The sequence below is a fragment of the Clupea harengus genome, chromosome 7 (genome assembly GCF_900700415.2).
Source record: "Clupea harengus chromosome 7, Ch_v2.0.2, whole genome shotgun sequence".
NCBI classification, from domain to species: domain Eukaryota; kingdom Metazoa; phylum Chordata; class Actinopteri; order Clupeiformes; family Clupeidae; genus Clupea; species Clupea harengus.
The window spans coordinates 701,620-722,208 of NC_045158.1; the positions used below are offsets into that span (position 1 = coordinate 701,620).

The 20,589-nt window shown below is 39.0% G+C and overlaps 1 protein-coding gene across 1 annotated transcript in view; it reads left to right on the forward strand.

The window, feature by feature from the left end:
- Nucleotides 1-242: 242 nt before the first annotated feature.
- The window catches only part of dnah10 (dynein axonemal heavy chain 10), an 83,560-nt gene continuing 63,213 nt past the window's right edge, over nt 243-20,589 (forward strand). Inside the window, 17 exon segments of the mRNA XM_042708187.1 lie at nt 243-617; nt 2,017-2,162; nt 2,977-3,085; nt 3,504-3,619; nt 3,781-3,994; nt 6,580-6,737; nt 7,640-7,870; nt 9,927-10,117; nt 11,084-11,282; nt 11,976-12,170; nt 12,252-12,422; nt 13,834-14,010; nt 15,629-15,793; nt 15,879-16,045; nt 17,204-17,355; nt 17,721-17,885; nt 18,882-19,089. Of these exon segments, the coding sequence (XP_042564121.1) occupies nt 392-617; nt 2,017-2,162; nt 2,977-3,085; nt 3,504-3,619; nt 3,781-3,994; nt 6,580-6,737; nt 7,640-7,870; nt 9,927-10,117; nt 11,084-11,282; nt 11,976-12,170; nt 12,252-12,422; nt 13,834-14,010; nt 15,629-15,793; nt 15,879-16,045; nt 17,204-17,355; nt 17,721-17,885; nt 18,882-19,089 (2,990 nt within the window). The 5' untranslated portion in view covers nt 243-391.

Consider the following 20,589-nt stretch of genomic DNA (forward strand, 5'->3'; position numbering starts at 1 on the left):
AAATTACAAATACAGAAACAGACAGCCCCCTCATGTTGTAGACTGAAGCACTCAACTTTGAATTTATTTATTTGTAGTTGGAAGTAGTGGACTGTCCTAGTGTTTCACCAGTAGGATTTCTATGCTGTTGGTGATACTGACTCAGGTGATTCAAAAGACTCGTAAACCCGGCTCTGTTTAGTGAGTGACTCAGAAGAACTCGAGTCAGTGAAAAGAGTGGAGTTTGTCATCACTACTGGGGGAGTGGTTGAAGGAAACGAGCTGTTGCTATGACGACTCCAAACTTTCAGTTGGTGACATTGAGCTAATACAAGAGGGGCATAGATAACGTTTGCTTTTATGGAGATAGCATGTTGTCGTTGTAACTTACGTGTACATTTTAGTTTTGGGAATGTCTCTCGACGACCCACGAGTGGAATGGATACGACAAAGAGTATGCTCCGCATTTTATATGATGGAGAAAAGTTGTTTCGAGGACCTGCTCAGCCGTGGAGACGGAGAAGACGGGCAGAAAATAATACGTTTTCTGAATGAGGTTACTGAAGACGAGCTACCATCGACCCTTCTGTTTTCCCAACAGATACGAGAGGAGGAGGTCGAAGTCCCAATAAATATTGGTAAACAGGTTTTTTTTTTCAACTTACTACACCCCAGACACATAATGTTAACGTCAGTTGGCTAGTGTCAGCTAGCGAACAATAAGATATCATAGGTATAACTAACGTTATTCAATACTTCTTCAGCCAGAGGACCGCTCCAACGTTCCATGTTCATTTTGACACTTAACTCTTCCAAGGCCTGTTAGGCTCTTTTAGGTAGACTGACATGCCTTGACATATTTGTTTATTTCACCTAGCTACACGTAACACCTTTTGCCATTATAATATATAATAAAAAGTGTCTCGTAACTTCCTGAGAACCAACCATAGGCTTGTGTCCTCTGTAGTTCACATTTGTTTTGAATGCACCCTCGTACTCTTTTGAAGTATTCTGTTCATATTTCTTGTTTCCCAAGGCTAGAGCGCTTTTTGGTCGGATATGATCGCACACGCACACGCACACACACTGTAGCCATAACAACGAGTCACTTGTCTATAGGTAAAAGTTTGACGTTTATTTTGATAAGTGATTCATGACTTAACTGTCAAAACAAGCCAAGAATGGCTACGTAAGGACTTCCATGCTATGTGAATTACAGAATTCCCAGAATTAACATTATTTTGATGGTGAAAGTGGCTGGCGGAAGTGCACACAAAAAACAACATGCGTCAGCGAGCATTAAAGTCCCTTTTCTGGCATTGATTAAATGCCTAACAACTCTGCTCTGTATGGAGGACCAAACCTGCCATATTTACAAATGAATGAATAAATAAATGTCCACATCCATGCATTTAGACAGAAATAAATGAATACATGTATTAATTAATGCACAATTGTCAATCAATAGTTACTTATAATTTACATTTATGTATGTATTTATTTCTGTATTAATTTATGTATTCATGTATTCATTCATTCATTCATTCATTAATTTATGTATTCATTCATTTATTCATTCATTCATTTATTTATTTATTTATTCATTCATTCATTCATTCATTCCTGTATTTCTTCATCTCAATATGTTAATAAGATGTGTCAATCAAAAATAGGTAGGCGGTATTTGACACGCATCTGTTGCTTGCTCCGGGTGTGTATAATACCACCATGCTTCTGATTTATCAGTCCAACTCCAACCTATACAATCATCTACACAGTACAGTACATTACCCATTAACCTAGCAGAAATATGACTTAGAGGGCCTTGAAAGTGAAGTGCCACTTACAGCAAGAGTCAAGACAGTGTTGAACAGGAAGTGATTCAGTGTGTCAACCATGAGACTTGAAACCAATCTTTTTGAATGATATGTTATGACCTTAATGGTAGACTTCAATTCATTTCTGGGACATGAATACAATACTGTAAGCTAGAGTGATTTAACATTCTGTCTAATTTTCTTTTGTGCATCATTCTAGAGCAAGAGACAGAATGGGAGACTGAAGAATCAAGGTTTTCTGAGGTTCAGAAGGAGGAAGCCCCAGATACTTTCCAGAGTCAGCCACTTGAGCCTGATGCTGATGCTGATGCTGATGTGGATGCTGAAGATGGACCCTCTGTCCCTGTAAGAGAGCCATTATCATTTACAAATCCCTTACTATCTCGCTGACTTAATCATTAGTTTCACAATCCATATGGTAAATGGCCAATGTTCTTTTTTGTGAAGAGGGGAATTAGGGCAAATTTGTACTCCAGACGACAAGTGTCGCTCAACAAAAAATGACGTGAAAGAGACAAAATGTGTGTCTGCTAGGCAGACCTGGTCTCTAAAATCTAACATTTTGAAAGGACGCAGACGTTTAAAGTTTGTATCGGTGACTGAGATTGGATTAGAAGAGATTCAATGGATGCTTTGTATTGTTTACGGACATTTGGCTAATTAATGTTTTTTAGCGTCTTAGGTAGCTAGCAGTGTCAGCTGTAGTTCATATCTGATGAAACATTGACTTAATTAACGGTCGGATAGATATCACTTCTATGTTAATGATAGGATCACAAAATGTTAAGATTGTTCTGCCTTGAACTAGTTGAACTAATGTTTGTCTGCCAGTTAGCTGAGTTGCCATAGAATTAGAAATACACGTTAAGGTCTGAGCCAGTTTATCATCAGCGACAGATCATGAAAGCCCATGGGGGCTCCGCTGTCGCCACACCCTCTTCATTTTTGTCCAGCGATGAGTATAAATTGACCTTTAGTCCCATTTCCTTTTATGAAAGCCATTACAAATTAATTTCTATATTTGGCATGATTTTTAGTATTATTAAATTAAATAAAGTAAATATTAAGTAATGATCTGGAGGGATTGGACAGGAAGATAGCACAGGGTGTCAAATTCAGTGACATTCCAAAATGTGTCTGTGTTTCATTAATTCATCAGAGGTATGAAATCCAAGTTGTGTACCACATTGAGCTTCACGTGTCAGTGAACCATGTCTCTGAGAAGTGCTTGAAGTCCAACATTTTCTACATCCTCCGGAATACCAAAGGTGAGTGAACATAATTCATGTTGTGGATTCTCAACTTTAATTATCTAGTTCTGCTCACTGGCAAGCAACAACTAAACATAGCAGACATTGCTATGCATTTTATTTTATTTTATTTTATTTTATTTTATCTTATTTTATTTTATTTTATTTTTGATTTATTGTCAATGTTATGTTTGATATATACGTTAATGCCTTTTTTTTTAGGTTGTATAGCCTTTTTCACTCTGGCAGGGGGACTAGCCTTTTGGCTATAATTGGGTGCATTTACATTTTAATGTTCATGAATGTACACTGTCCCTCTTGATCAAATAAACAAATTGAGTGATTAATTGATTGATTGCAAACATAGAGGCAGTTTTAGAAGTACCTTTTGATGACCTTTTTTGTTCTTTGTGTTCTATGATTTCATGTTTCATAGAAACCATCTATGAACCTGTGGACATAAATGAGGCCAACAATGTCATGCCAAAGTTACTTGAGTTTGGTATGCTGAATGGACATTCCCTGTTGATGCTGAAGGACATCCTCAATCATGTGTGTAGCAACTAGCTTTCACTTTTGAGTCGCTTTGCTTTTAGTCTTGTATGTACAGTATATTACATTGTTAACTTGGAGAACAATTTGTGTGTTGTATACTCGTCACAGTGTTGGGTCAGATATACAATGATGTGATCTGTCTTACTCTCAATATGCAGGTGTACATTCCATTGCTTTCTTGTAACCAACTGAAGCTTACAAATGGAGGCTACCAGCATATGATGTCCTTAGACAAAGATGCTGTTGAGGAAGGTATGGGCGACATTGAGCCGCCTAAGGAAACTCATGGGGCAAGCATGATCCGGGATGAGCTGCTCAACAGTACGTTTAAATTCCTAGGCCACATTGAGAGGACTCTCCAGCAGCTGGAAGGTATGCCACTATGCTCACTTGCAACTGATTCTATGTGATCTGCTTTGTTTTTCTTGTATTTAAAGATGTATGACTGCTGGGAAAGAGTATCTATTGGTCTCTGTGGCTGTGTACCGTGAAGGCCTGTCAAAATTAAATCAATCAATTTTTTATTTATATAGTGCCAAAAACAATAAAATTGTCTCAAGGCGCTTTACAGAGCCCAGAGCTTGAATCCCTCCTGGAGCAAGCACAAAAGGCGACGGGCAAGAAAAAATCCCCTGTTATCAGGAAGAAACCTTGGGGGAGAAATGGGGAGAGAGGATTCAAGTATTGTAGAACAGCTTAGTGGGTATACAGTGTGCTCGTAAGGTTATAAGGGTAAGTAGAGCAATAAAACAGAAAACTATGTCGATGGTGGCAATTATTTACATTTACGTTGTAGTGGGGGTGGACAGGTGTAGGCAGAGGGTTTCTGCAAGTGGATCAGGTAGAGAAACTACAGCATCCCACAGCGGAGAATAGTGCAAGCAACAGCATTCTGTATTAGTTGGAGGCTCTTTATTGAGTTCTTGCTACATCCGGACAGAAGAACATTGCAGTAGTCTAGTCGCAAAGTAATAAAAGCATGGATTCGTTTTTCTTTATCTTGGAGGTATAGGAGGGGAAGAAAAAAGAATGTGTGCGCAGTAGAGCTTGTTTGCCTAAAATGCTTATATGTACTTACATACAGTGATGAGGAACAGCGTGTACACTGCCATTGGCATTGGCAAAATTATTATTCCAACCTAATCACAATTATTTGCCAATAACGTTCTGCAGATTAAAGCCTTAGCTGCCTTCAAGTGTGGACCAACACCTGGTTGTGTCTCATCAAAGAGGTGGGAGTTTCATGTCAGATGTTTTGAGCAAGGCGCACTGCCTTTTGTTATTTCTGTTCTAAATCTGACATCTCTGTAATTGAATCTGGGAGCAGATTGACAGCGTAACATTGATCACTCAGTAATTGAATTGACTGATTATTTAACTCAATATGATACAAAAGACACAAACAAAAGTGGTATTTTGCTTCGTACTTTCCAGCACAGTACTCTCAGGTTGGACCACTGACTCTGTTTCCCCAGTTACCATTCTAACATCTAATATCAGAGCAGCAGTCTGTCTGGCCTACTTTATCTGTAGGGCTGTTGTCACTGCCTGTTTGCAGTGAATAAGTTGGATGTTATTTCTGCTTTGGCTTTAGTTATCCCTGCAGTTACTTTTCTCCTTACTGAAATGTGGATACGGTCAGAAAACACTGCCACACCTGCTGCGCTGTTCTTTAATTATGCCTTTTCCCATACCTCTCATACTGCAATTACACTGATCCAATCCACTGGTGCTCACTTCCTTAGAACAAACTAAAATGATTTGATATTTTTGTCTCCCTTCAGGCTACCTAAGGGCTGTCTGTTGCTTGCCAGTCATCTTTGTTTCTACATTCCCGCATTCCAAGGCCCAACTAATATCCAATTAAGGCCCTCTTGTATGGCTAATTATACATGCGGATAACTTGTCGGTAGACGATGGGTGGAAGGATAAAACGATAGTTTTAGTTTTTTGAATTCTGTGAAGTTATACGGATTTAATACTCAACTGACTTGTTAACCGAACTTTTACGAAGTTATACGGCTAAATACACAACTGACTTGTTAAACGAACTTTTACACTGTGTCAAATAAGATGTTAATAGTTGTAGGCTAGCGTAAATAAACAAAGCATTAGCGTTAAACTAAGCAGGTTATGCTACGGTGGGCTAACATTACTAGTTACTATTAATAAAACTGTCACGAAATTAAAACAGAAAGTCTTACATTCTGGGGGGAATAGCAATGTAACTAAGCATATATCACAACTGAAAGGAAAGCTCTCTGTTTGCAAATTGTAACTGTTATTACCTGAGGTTAATTGCAATGCAAGTAAATCAACTTGACTGGAGGTTGTCTGACTTCCTGTTGACACGTTTTCCCAGGGGAGAAAATTAAAAAAAGTCCAGGATTAATGTAAATAAAGTGGTGGGCTCCTTAGTCCGGCACATGGGTTTTATCAATGTTTTAGTTTTTTAGATTTTTTCTGTTGAAGGTCATTTATTATAAAAACAGTTCATCTCATACAGTTTACCTAACACATGTTACTGGACACTGTCCACCATTTAGCTCCCTTTGTTTAAGGCATACTTTATACATATAATAATAGTTTGGGTGTTTGGAAGTATTATTATTAATAGTAATTTATTGTTTTTCATTTAAATCTGTACTTTAAATATATTGATTCATGTTTTTTTATGTTTTGTAAGTCACATTGGACAAAAGCGTCTGCTAAGTACATACATACAATGACATATTTCACAGCTGTCCAGGTTAATTAGTGTTGCTTGTATTGGTTCTGTCAACTGGGATAGTGCATGTTATGCCAGGTGGCCAGTCTGAATATATTTAAGGATTTTTTTTTTTTTTTTTTGGGGGGGGGTTAGCTCAGATTAAATGGATTGATTGATTACATTTAAACGTGTAACCATGCCCATACTTGACACCATGTGTTGTCATTGAACTGAACTTTTTTTGCAGGTCAGATTAAGCTGCATATTCCTGAACTTGACTTGGAGCCAGAAGTGGATGTGCTTCTAGCAACCCGAGAGGTTGTGGAAAATCTTGAACAGTGTGTAATGAATTGGCAGACCCAAATCACCATTGTTATAGAGGAACAGCAGAGGAAAAAACCTCAGGTTTGTAGTCTATTTAACCCTTTGGTGGTATTAACCCTCTGGGGTCCAAGGCCTGTCAGACAGCTTTGAGGTAGTTTGACATGCCTTGACATTTTCCTATTTTCCCCCACCTCAAAACATTGGGCCTCATTCTCGAACACAGTTAAGAGGAATTTAAGAAGGAATTTCTTCTGACCTCCACTTATGATGTTTTAGGGACAAATTTGGCATTCATGAAAGTTTTCTCATCTGGGATTCGTTCTGAACTTAGACCAGAATTTCAGAATGCTAAATAGCAGTCGTAAATCACCCAGAGTTTTCTTAAATGCAATTCCTCAAAAAACACTAGATGCCCCACGGGGCCTCTCCGTGTTAGAAGGGTTAATGGCTGAATTTGTGAGAAATCGTTGGTGATTGCGTTCACATCAACTCTACAGATATCCTCGGATTTAAATAATTATAATAATAGATACAAGAATATTTGTATCATTAACAATTACGTTTCACATTTATAGTCATGATTCTACGAGGCATCGTGATGTTCTAAAATAAATAAAAGCACTACACGAACACTGCAAATGTAAGTGAATAAATAAATAAACACTAAACTCAATCGTGTGGATATAGCCATAGTTGAATCGAATGGACACATCTATAAGCAACAGCTTTTAGGTGCATTACTGCCACTTTCTGGCAGTAGTAACACATTACTTACTCAGGGTTCGACTTAAGCAGATTCAATTCAATTTTATTTACAATCAAATTGTCTCAATGCGCTCAATTATCATTAATATGTATGAAATGTCTCAGAATCTTTGATGTTATAGCAGCCTGTGTCATGCTTGTAAGATGTCATTTGTCAAACGTTTCCAAAACTGTCAGTGAAAGATAGATTTTTTTGTGATGCTCGCTTGTTCCATTAGGCACCAGGACCAATGGCAGAGATCGATTTCTGGCGTGAACGGGCAGCTATCTTGAGTGCTTTGAGTGAGCAGCTCAAATTACCTGCGGTAAAGAAGATCTTAGAGGTAATGTCACGGGCAGATCCTGTGGCTGTGCAGAACCTGGATCTTACTGTGACAGAACTCAGCAAGTACCACGTGGAGTCTGTAGAAAATGTCCGGTTCCTCAGCACTCTGGAGAGGCACTTTAAGGTGAGACAGGAGGAGGCCATGTGTGTCACATAGGTGAGGAACTACTGGTATACAAAAAAACTCTAATTCACCAAATTTGTATATACAAATAGACAAATAAATACAATGGGCCCTAATTAAATAGACGCGCACCATGTGTTCTTACACACAACAAAGAAAGGCATTGAGTAAAGCTATTTTGATTAGAAGAGCACATTGGTAATTGTAATGTAATGTCATAACATGGGCACAGAGCTAAGCGCCTCTGAGGGTGGCCCTTCACCTCATTGATACAAATGTAGGCGTTTCATGTCAATTGTGTTGAAGGTGTTCTGCCACTTCCTTCTTTGAAATGGAATGTATAATGTTGCATCCATAGACATAGGAGGACCTGGAGGTCACTGACAGCAGGCTAACATCCAAATCACTTAACTGCTACCGTGTCAGGTGACTCACAATTAGATCCCAGAAATGAGTCAAAACAAATCAAATCAAATGTTGTTAAATAGAATACCACACCAAACACTATAGATTATTATAGTTTATGAACTATCCAGCTATATTACCATATGGCACTCCATTCTGTACAAGTGTAATAAACAAGAAGCACATGTCCACACAAAACAAGCCAAGAGTCTCTTTCTTGGCGGCCTCTAGAGGCCAGGAGGTCCCAAATCATGACAACGTGCTTCTCTAAAAGCTATGTACTCCCATTCACTTACATGGGGCAAAACACTTCCTTCACCTGCCCAGTGGGACAACTTCCTGTTTTTCTAAATGAATATAACACCATATTCACACGTGTACATTGCGTTGATCGATGACGGTGGACGTGTCTGCCGCATGGGGTTGTGTTGATAACGGAGACCTTTATGGTGAGATTGACAGGTCAACAACAATACACACTCAAGCCTTCATAAAACGCAAGTATTATTGAACTAATATCAGCTGTGCTCGAGACACAAAGGACAAAAATGGTTATGGCATTTAGCGGATGCTTTTGTCCAAAGTGACCTACAAAACAAATTTGCAACAACAATTTGCTTAATAAAGTTGTAGAGCTTGTAACAAATTCATTAGAATGACAGATGAGTTCTAAAGAGGTGTTTAAACGATTTGTGATTTGAATGTGGATACCATGGCTGTCACTTGATCGGATAGCAGGTCGTTCCATTATCGAGATACCACTAATTAAAAGCGTCTTGATTGCCATCTCTGGCTGTGGAGAGAAGGCGAAGACAACAAATGTTCTTAAGGGACAAAGTGGTCGATGTTTTAATAGCATAGTGTGTGTTGTGTTCCGATGTGTGCCAGAAAATCACTGGGTCATTTGGTGTTAGAGAATCGCGACATTGGTGTAATTGCATCGATTACGATATGCAAAGGCTTATCTTTCTTGTGGAAATTTATCTCTGGTTCTTATTAGCTACTGGATAGCTGAGCTTCAGATTCTTATCTTAAATGTATAAAATCCTACTTCATAATTTGAACAAAATCTTTATGTTAACATTTGTTGTAACAACAACAACAATAAAAATGATAATGATAATAATTGTGCAAGCACTATGATAATAACAAAAAACATTGTACACAGATACATTTTCTGAAATAAATACTAGAGCTTCCAAAGAAATGTAGTTTTCAAAATAAAAGATATAAAAAGAGGAAGAAAAAAAGAGAAAGAATAAAGGAATGGAGAGAGAGGCATCAGAAAGAGGTCGATAGAGAGTGCTGCTGACTTCCACCCCCTCTGTCAAAACAGTGCTGAACAACTCAACTATCTAGAGTTAGGAGTTTTGCCACTCCCACTGTTGAATTACAACTATATTGTTTTGAATCTTGATTAAAAGCTTAGAAACCATTGCTTAATTTCAAGGAGACTTCAGGTTTTAAGATCAATATATCAAGATTCAAAACCTGTTACACAGGGCATGACCACTCATAGATTTCAATATTAATGAGAGTTAGCATAATAAAGTATGTTAGTATAAGAAAACAAGTGTTTTTTGCATGAGGCTACTTGTTATCCTTGTTTTACTAATATTTACAGTTTACAAGTATCTTTATTGTTTTGCAGAATTTAGCCTCAGGAGTGGATTTTGCTGTGATTTTGGACACTATACCATTAATGATGAATGGACTGCGTATGGTGTGGATCATCTCCAGCCATTACAACACAGATGAGCGGATGGTGCCCCTCATGGAGCGCATTGCCTGGGAATTGTCTGAGCGTGTTGAACGTGTGGTTAATGTTCGCGTTCTTTTCAAGTAGGTGAAAACAGACTTACGTCACCATACATTCAAGTCATATCGAAACACTCCTATGATATGGATTTGAAGGGGTCACGGCATTGGCGTATAGGAGGACATTTCATAGACATTATACAATAGAGTTGGGGGTTATAAAAACATATGAATGTACCAACGTTGTGTGCCACATCTATCTAATTAACTGCCATACAAAAAGCACACATCCCCTTGAAGCTTGTACTGTATACTATATACATACAACTTATACCAGAGTACTGTATACCATATACATACAACTTAGCAGGAACAGAGGAGAGCATCATCAACTTCAAACAACTCTAGATCAAAATGCAGAAATGAGATTTGATTGGATGACACATGTGCTGCCTCTTGAAAAGTTGAACTTTTCTCAACTTTGGACACAAGCGACGCAACGGAACCACGATTCAGTTCGGCAACATATGACGTCACCCCATTCAAAGTGAATTGGGATGCGTCTCCGTTTCTGTGTTACAGTTATGCAACAGAATGAGGTTCAGATTCTTACCAGCCTCATTGAAGGGTTGCAAACTTGTTGAAGATTTGAAAAAGTTAAAGCAACAGTATGCAACAACTTGCCACATGTTGGGGTGTGTTTTTATAAACAATTCGTTTTGGTATCATCTTCAGATGCATTTTGATGGTATATGATCATGTGAAGGACATAAAAACAAATCATTCCATCTAGCTGCCCAGGCTATGTACTGTGTCGTTCTCACTCTCGTGCAGGACAGACCAACCCATGGAAATGTAACACAACAGCACGACATTGTCAACTATATCACCAAAAGACACCAAGCCTAACCCTAGCAAACTTTCATCTGTTTATGCCTGCCTTTTAGGAAATTAATATCTTATGCTTTGGATAATTTATCACTTATTACACTTAAAAAATCCCGACACTTCTGCTGGTATTGAACCTCTTTGTTTTATCATAATGCATAGAGACAAGAGGGAGATAGCCAAGGCCAAAGCCCGGGATGGAAAGCACGTGCTGGACCAGTGGAAGGCCTGTTATTTTGAGGTGCGGGCAAGGATAGAGATCTCAGGGCGAGACCCACGCTGGGAGTTTGACCGTAAAAAACTCTTTGAGAAGACTGACTATATGGCTTCCATATGCCAGGACCTCTACGATAGCCTTCAGGTCAGTTAAACTTTTCATTTTAAAACATATAATGGATAGTTTTTGTTGTGAATAATCAAAATATGTGGAAGGCAACAATGTGTGATGATGTCATGGTGGTGATGGTGATGTGGAAGGCTTTTGAGGTGTATGGGCCAGGAGGCATAATGTTCTCTCTGAAATGGGCTTTCCTTAAATATACTGTAGCTTGCAAAATGTTGTCACAGATTACATAGAAAAAAACTATTGGCTTCTTGACTTGTGCTGCCAGATCATATGAGAGATATCAGTTTTCAGTTTAGGATAAGAGCTTAGTTCACCAGATTTCTGGTCAGCCAATCAGTAAGCTCTAATTGCTGGTTGATGTTTTTCTAGAACAACGACAGTTGCAAGCGGGATCCTAATACATGGAGATAAGACAAATTGATGCAAGGGTATAGGGAACAGATAAGATTGCTCAAGCCTTCTGAAAATGATTACTTAGTTCCGACCTATTCCTGTAGTTGAAAGCATGGTGTGAAAACACGTTAAAAGCATGTTGCATTTCGCTGTGATGTGATTTTAAAGATATATCCATCAGAAATTGGACTGATCAAGGCGAAAGTGTCGTTCACCAAGATCTGCCCAATAAAGAAAATGAGAGTATTTGACCTACCGTCAGTGTAAACTATGTTTGCGTTTAATTGTCCATATTCTTTTGGTTACCACAAACAGATTCTAGAAGAGTTTTATAACATTTTTGGGCCAGAACTCAAAGCAGTCACTGGCGACCCAAAGCGCATTGACGACGTGCTACGCTGGGTGGACAGCTTGGTGGTGCCCATTGAAGAGCTGAACTTTGACCCCTTCAACATTCGTAAGATGGGCAGCTGGAAAATCGTTATGCAGGACTTTAAGACGAAAGTTCAGGTAGGTAAACATGGCACATTTGAAAGTTGTTTTGGTTTGCTCTTAAGCCCTCAGTGATTGTATTTGCTTCTGTTCACCAAGGCTATTGAGGGAGAGGCCATCAACTTCATTGATCAGTCCTTCAAGACCCTGAGATCAGCAGCGGCAGCCTTTGACATGCTGCTGAAATTCAAACACATCCGCTCCAGAGAAGCCATTAACAAACAAATGATGCAGAAATTCAATGATATTCTAGCACAGTACTGCAAAGAGGTATGTGGGATTATTTATGATTTGTTTTAGAAAAACAACAACCACTTTTTAGTCTTTGATTTTGACATACTGTTTCGAGATAATCCGCAGTGTGTATTGGGGATAGTTTCTGGTTATCGGGCAATATAGCTTCAAGAAGCCGACAGCAAGGACTACAATATGGGATGGAGGAATATATTCAAAATGTTGATTTTTATCAACAAGGCAAAATGACACAAACTGAGGCCAAGCCATTCCAGTCCCAACAATAAAGGGAGAAGCCACACATTATTTGCATATGCATCATTTGCCAATACATCCCGTGGATTTTGGAACATAGATGTTGGGCCTCCATTCACAAAATGCTTGAATATAAAATAAAATAAAGCTTACATTTACAGTAGGCCAAGATGACAAGTTTAACTAAGGTTCTTCCCGTTGAAATGTACAAATAAATAACATTAAAAGTTACTACGGGTGACAAGTAGACTTACAGAGATAATGTGAACAAAAGAGCGTGAGCCTTGATCTTTTCTGGCTAACGATAAGTCATGTCATCTTAAAAATGCCAGCAACCACTCTATCTGACCTAAATTGTGATTATGTACTGTACATTAGTCACATTACATTGATGTCACAGTCATGTTACCTCTGAACAGACCTTGTCCTTGTTGATGGTGTTTATGTTCAGCTGATGGTGAGGTCTGCCGCCCGCAGCTTAATCCACTCTTTACATCAGACAAACTTTGAATTCGGTTTTGGAAAGGGGATAAAAATCAGGTAACAAGGGGTGGTCGGGGTGATGACGCTGGAGGCTCTGCGGACGCAAGGCTGGGAGAGGGGCACCAGTGATCTTGCCTGCTGTTCTCACTCTCCTGTCCAAACCAGACGGTGATACAGCAGGTCAGAACACGAAGGTGTCAATGGTGCCCCTGTAGAAGGTGGTGAGGGCTGGGGGGAATGGGTAGGCTCTGGGGTGAGCCTGTGCTGACTGAAATGGTGCTTGATGTGGGGCTGCTGATTCTGACCGTTTGCTGCCTATCAGGAAGTCCAAGACCCAATTACAGGTGCCAGTGGGGTGACAGTGGTACAGGAGGTAGAAAAGTCGTTTAGTAATCAGAAGGTTGTTAGTTCAATTCCCTGTCGAAGCGTCCCTGAGCAAGACACTGAACCCCTAATTGCTCCTGATGTGCAGTGTGCCATCTGTGTAAATGTGAAACTGCTAAATGTAAATGCAGTATCCACCTCTAGTGGCCAGAGAGCACAGGTCTGGCTGACCATTTGGATGTTAATGAACATGGAGCAAATGGGATACATTCTTGTGGGGGAGGAATTCACATGAGTTGCAACTACTTAGAAAGTATATGAAAAAAACCCATATTCTTCAGTGCATCCCCACTGAACAGAGCTGTTTTTCTGTCATGTTTCACAGGTAGACATCATCAATGATATCTTCTTGAAGCACAAGGATAACCCCCCTCTGAATAAGAATCAGCCGCCCATTGCAGGGGCCATCTACTGGGAGCGCACCCTCTTCCACAGAATCAAACACACCATCATACGCTTCTTGGAGGTGGAGGAGATGCTCGAGAGTGAGCAAGGCAAAATGGTAGGAGATTACCACGCTAGTTTTGGGTATGATTCATTTCATCTCATTTCTGTCCATATATCATGTCATCAGAAATATTTGCATTTGTTTGGCATATGCACATCAAGTTGCTAAGCCATCTGACTATCAACAACCGCTTGGCCCAGAAACTTCATTCAAACTTCATACAAGACTTTTGTAGGTCTCGTAAATGAATCTTAGGCTATATTTTGATATTTGTACATTTCATACTTTTAAAGTAACAACATGTAACAATAATTGTGCCGCTATAATTACTTTTAATATGGAGAATGGCCTTTCCGCCATGGTCATCGGGGGTCTGTAGGGAAAATACTGCAGTATGTAAGATTTCTGGAGCCACCCGGTCCTTTGTGTCTGAGCATGCGCGACTAGGATCGGGTAGCGATTTTGATTCAGAGCTAGCCATCTTTCTGCTGGATTAGTAAGTAGTTTATTTGCTGTCCTGCCTCGTCTTGTTTTGCACTTGCTTGATGTTTGACTGTGTTAGAAAAGTTGTTGACTCGCTAGTTTGTCATAAACGAGGAAAGAAAATTTCAACAGGGTTCGCCGCTAGGGGGAGCTCCAAGCCAAAAACTCCTTGGTGCTGCTTTAAAACTATAAGATACGATAAATGATGTCCATTTAAATGAATGGTAAAATATTCGTGACTTCAACATTTTATAACTGTCAACAGTCAATTGTCACTGCTGCAGTTTTTGCAGCTCTCTCCCTATCTATCTATATCTATCTATCTATCTATCTATCTATCTATCTCTCTATCTATCTATCTATCTATCTATCTATCTATCTCTCTATCTATCTATCTATCTATCTATCTATCTATCTATCTATCTCTCCATCTATCTATCTATCTATCTCTCTATCTATATATCTCTCTATCTATCTATCTCTCTATCTATCTATCTATCTATCTATTTCTTTCCTTATATCTTAATATCTAACTTCCCCATCTATTTAATTTCTTTATCTCTCTCTCACTCACAACTCTCTTTCAATCACTCTATTTACAAACAAACCAAAGATTGAATTAATCACATTTATTAAATGTATTAACAACAAAAAAAAAACATAAACAAAACTAAAGGACAGTGAGAGACCAAAGTAACAATAAGTAACAACAGAAACGTGAGCTTTCAGCAGTAACTAAAGGCCTCCATCCCTGCATCTTACGATGTTGAACACTGACTGACAACTCTGAAAGTATACGTCAACATACCTCAAAATAATTTAAAGCTGTGCATTGCAGGACATTTTCTCTTGCAGCGTAGACAACTGAATTGTTCACCTGTGTATATTCTTTTCATTCCAGGATGCATCACCATATGTACTGTATATATGATGACCATTTTGTTCCTGTTGTTCACACCATTTCAGATTGTCTCTTGACCATTGGTTTTAGTTTGTTCTTTCTTGTCTTGCACTTGTACTGATCAGTGTTTTAAAAGAATCTGGGGATTTTATGTTGAAATTGGCCTGTTCCGTATTCACTTGAAACATTTATAAAAAACAAATACAAATATGAAAATCAGGGAAGGTTACTCTGATGGTAAAAAATTCAGCTTCTGTTTCCTTCTGTCTATTTCATCTTCTTTTGCAGGTGAAAGCCAAATATCTGGAGGTTGGAATGCGTATGAGGGACTATGAAGTCAAGAAGTATGAACGCTGGCGTGACGAAACTGAACAAAGCCTACCACTACTAATGAAACGAACATTGCTGACTGTGATCAATGGTGCAGGAGGCATCTCTGTAGACACAGGCATTGTGAGTTTAAAGCAATCACATAGCAGTGTTATTTTTTATTCTCAAGTGAGAAGAACAGCATTCATTTAACTTTGTCTTTTTATAGTTGGCCCCTGTAGCAGAGCGGGATTTGGAGAGGGGGATACGTTATGTGATGAACTTTGCTCCAGAATTGAAAGAAATTATGTCTGAGACAAAGTATATGGAGCAGTTGGGTTACGCTGTCCCTGAGTTGGCCCGCAATGTTTCCCTTCAGGAGGACAAGTTCCATAAGTATGAGCACTATCAATTGTTTTTTTATTGAGGAAACTGTCTGCTGATAACTTTGCATCATTTTTACTAAAATGGTAGCAGTCATCAGTGGCCAATTCTTTGATCTTCCCAAACACAGTTTGCCTCTTGTGGGGCCTAATTTATAAAACACTGCTTGGATTCGCCACTAAAGCTCATCTTATGAACTAAACAGAAACTTATGTTTGCTTCCATTTATTTATAAAACAGGACTTATTCACTTCCCTACACAATTATGCATTCATAAATCCTCCCATAAATGTATGAGCACAAGCTCCTTGTTCCAAGTAGTTGACACGTTCAGTTATGACATCGTGAAAGCCTGGAGGTACTGAATAGAGGTTAGTTGTGACAAACTGCACAGCCTGCATGTAGTCCTTACAGTTAAGCTGTCAACTCAGTACCTGAGATCAATGTTACACTGGTTTGATTATTATTAACTCTAATATTCACCACTGTGCATTTCTACATTTTGTTGACATCTATAATCATTAAATTGATTCGTGGCTGTTTGAGGTTGAAAATAAAGATGTACGTTTCACTAAATTAGTACACTATAGATTCTACAAAACCTATAGGCCTAATGAGTACCAATGTCTGTCGGTGGGAATTGTAAGTGACAGTATCTTCTATAGTATAGAAGATACTCTCACTACAATTCCCACCCACAGACTTTGGTACTCATTAGGCCTATAGGTTTTGTTTATTGGTTTAGTTATTGGTACTGTTAGGGTTTACCTTTAACTAAAGGATGCCTGTGTTGTTAATGTGTTTCTTTTTGCAACATGTATGCAATGATATTTTGTTAAAGTAACAATGGCTTTTTTCTAGCTCTTTTTGCTTTTTGTGCTCTCGTGTCCAAAAAACGATGTAGGTTCTATACTTGCTGTATCATAAAATGAATCAATAATATTGTATCATGGCCCAAATATTGTAATAGTATCATTGCAACTTCCACTCCTCCTTTTTAGACTTCCAATAAAATATTTAATGCCATTGAATTTCAATATGACTAATTGAGGCATGCAAACTAGCATGCCAAATAGCCACCTCGCCCAAAGGAGGGTGCCATGTTTATGTTTGTCAGTATGTGAATGTGTGAGTGCACTAATCTTATCTGGATTTATGCTATATTTCCAGGTATGTGGATGGCTTGAAGAGCGTAGTGAACCGCTACCATTCACTGATGGATTCTCTGAATGATGCAGAGTTTAATCTACTGTCAGAGCAAATCCTTGACCTCCGGAGGGTAATGCGTCCTGGATTCAAACGGCTGAATTGGAATGCTCTGGGTAGTTATATTTTGCTTCGACCATATTACCATAGCATTGCATCAGTACAAATCATCGATTTTGATGTTTCTGTATGCATGAACTATTAAAAGGTTGTCAAATGCCTGCGCATTTCTGTGTTAGTCTTGATATTGTTAAGTATCGGTATCACGGTTGTGGTGCCCCCTGTTGGGGTATAATACTTAGGGTAGGCTGTTCAGTATGTGTTCTTGCGTGTGCCAGCGAGAGGTTTGGACATTGTGGGAAGTCCCCAAGCAGTAGCTAATGGAATTTAACATCTTTTCTCGTGTAACTAAAAAATGTACTTGTCTTCTTTGGATTTCATTGGATTTCCTATCCTGACAGTAATCTATTTTTTTCCCCAGGTATCTCTGAATTTATTTATCGTGGCACCCAAGCGACCTCCAAATTTGAGTCACTTGTTAACCAAATTCAGAAGAATGAAAGGGACATAGATGCAAAACTGCTCTCCGTGGAGACGGCAAACCTCTTCAAATTCCCAGCCCCTGACAAAACTGGAGATCTACCAGGTTGAACATTTTGATTTAATACTCTTTCAGGATGTAGGCGAATAGATCTTCTGTACCCTCTGTATTGCAAAATGCTATTCTTGTATGCCATTGGTATGCAAATTCATCTTTGGGTAAAATAATGTGCTTTGGACTACATACTGGTAAAATGTAACTTTTCCACCTCAGTTTAAACTGCCAACTGATGTCCAATGATTAACATTGTAATGCAGGCTAGTGGATCTGCTGCATATGTAATGCTTATTTGGATGTGGTTGATGATGTGCTTCTTAACACAACGTTCAGCAGGCAGCCCACCTTACTAAGCCGTATGAAAGCCCAGCATGCTGTGGGTGCACTGTGAAGTTGCTTATAACATCTGACATAAGATGCTTTTATTAGGTTACAATGACATCTGACATAAGATGCTTTTATTAGGTTAATATGACATCTGACATCAGACGCTTTTATTAGGCTAATATGACATGCTACGGGTGCACTGTGAAGTTGTAACTAACTAATGTTTGCCACAGGCTTTTTTTGCTCATAATATCTAACATCAGACGGTTTTATTAGGTTAGACAAGTCTTCAGCTGAACGCTTCCAGTTGCCTGAAATAGATCCTTATTTATAAATATGAAAGAACCCAACCAAGCAAAAAAGGAACATACATTTGAATGGATGAGGGAGTTTCTCATCTGGCTCAGTTTCAATACTGCAATTGTATGGCCCAATTATTCAAAAGTCCCAGATCAGCTCTAGTCTCTCAACTAAAGTTCTTTGTTCTTTGGACAGATGTTTTTTTTTCCAGCGTCTGGTCATGTAGACATGTTGTCATTTTACCAGCTTCTGGTTTAACGACACTCTTTTTGTTCTGTGAAAGACTGTAATTGTTATCGTAAAGTGAGTCTCGACTTGAAAAAAGTGATTAACAAACCAGGCAGGCCACCTCTGTTTCAGTATAATGTACAGTTTGTATGTGTTTGTGCTTGATTGACATGTTTTGGTTTATTTTAGGGGTGAAGGAATTCTTTGAGAAGATTGAAAGAGAGCGGGCCAAGGATGAAAACATGCTGGGCAGGAGATACACAGCCATAGGCCCTCTGCTCACTAAGATGGAGAGTCTTATCATGCAGACCAATAGTGGCAAGGCTACACGCATGGCCCAGTATTACGCATACTGGGAGCGGAAGGTCGTCAACTCCCTTATCAAGATGGTGCTCTGGTAAGTTCAGTCAGGATTCATTTTTCTTTTGTTTTACAGAAGAAATGCCCTGGAGCTGCATTATTATACAACACTATGGAGAGCTTGTACTTTTAAACCTCACAAAAGTACCATTTCCATGGTTTATTTCTGGATATTTGATCCCAAATGAATGACAGTAGACATGGCTGTAGGTCAGATTTGAAGCGTTGTAATGATTTTGTCACTTTCAATGAAATGCTGATTAAAGTTAGCTGTGCTGTTTAGTGGGAGCTTGCTTCTAACTTTCAATGAAATGCTGATTAAAGTTAGCTGTGCTGTTTAGTGGTGAGCTTGCTTCTAACTTTCAATGAAATGCTGATTAAAGTTAGCTGTGCTGTTTAGTGGTGAGCTTGCTTCTAACCTTCTTGTTCAGGCGTCTTACTTCAAGGCCTCAGGTCACAGGCTATAGTGTGGGATATACACTACTAGGGGAGCGTTCTAAATATGCAGGATCTGACTTCCTATATCAATCTTCAACAGTTTTTCTTTGAAGCTATTATTTATGTATTCATTTGACCCTGTGGCTGCTGCTGATGAGACCAGAAAGACTTGTTCTTTAATAAGGGCTGGGTTGTTGTGGCTGGTGAGTAGGGCTGGCATATGTGTAAGATTGCCATCTGGGTGTGTTTAAAACCAACCACATTTTAACAGAGAAGAATGGTGTAGCACTCTCTCTTTCTCTCTAACTGGGACACACACCCCTACCCAGGGGTGTAGGAAAGGGGGCAATGTCGGCAGATGTCACCTCCACTCCTACCCGAAACAAAATAATGAGTTAAATATATTCTGTTGTATTTAAGTATATCTTATTGTCACGAAGTCCATTCCCATTAAACAGTATGCGAATAGACAATGAGAAAACAGATTTGATCCAATCCCGATTTGTCCTCTTCTGAAGCTTCCGTCTGCGCTCCACCTTTCCAAAGCCCTCACCACGTCCTCAGTAGTGTCAGTGAATAGAACATCTGCTTCTAAGGATGTCATTCAAATATGCAGGCAATAGATACGTTTAGAAAGAGCATGGCTTGCATGTTTAATTACCAAGGGATGGCCACATTTGGCAGCTTTCTTAAATAGCATTTTCATGTTTTGGGAGCATATAGGCTTTTTTTATACCACGACACCTTGTGACACTTTAGAATGTCAGTTCACTCCTGATATTTGCACCCCTATGAAGTAGTCCCAGGTTTTGGACCGTATTAAAGACAAATTGTGACAAATTAGTGGACTGACCGAAGTACATAGAGAAGCAACATGTTACAAATCTCATCTGCGTGCAAATGAAGATAACGCAAGTGTGGAAACTTTGGTTACAAGCGGGATATTGGACTCCTCAGCGTTGTGGCATCAGAAGATCATGCACTTCGGGGTGCAGTACAACCTAAAAAGATTATATATAATGGACGACATGACACATGATGTGTGTGTGTATTTGTTTTTTGTTTATTTGTCTGTCTTGACTTAACTTCTCCCCTTTTT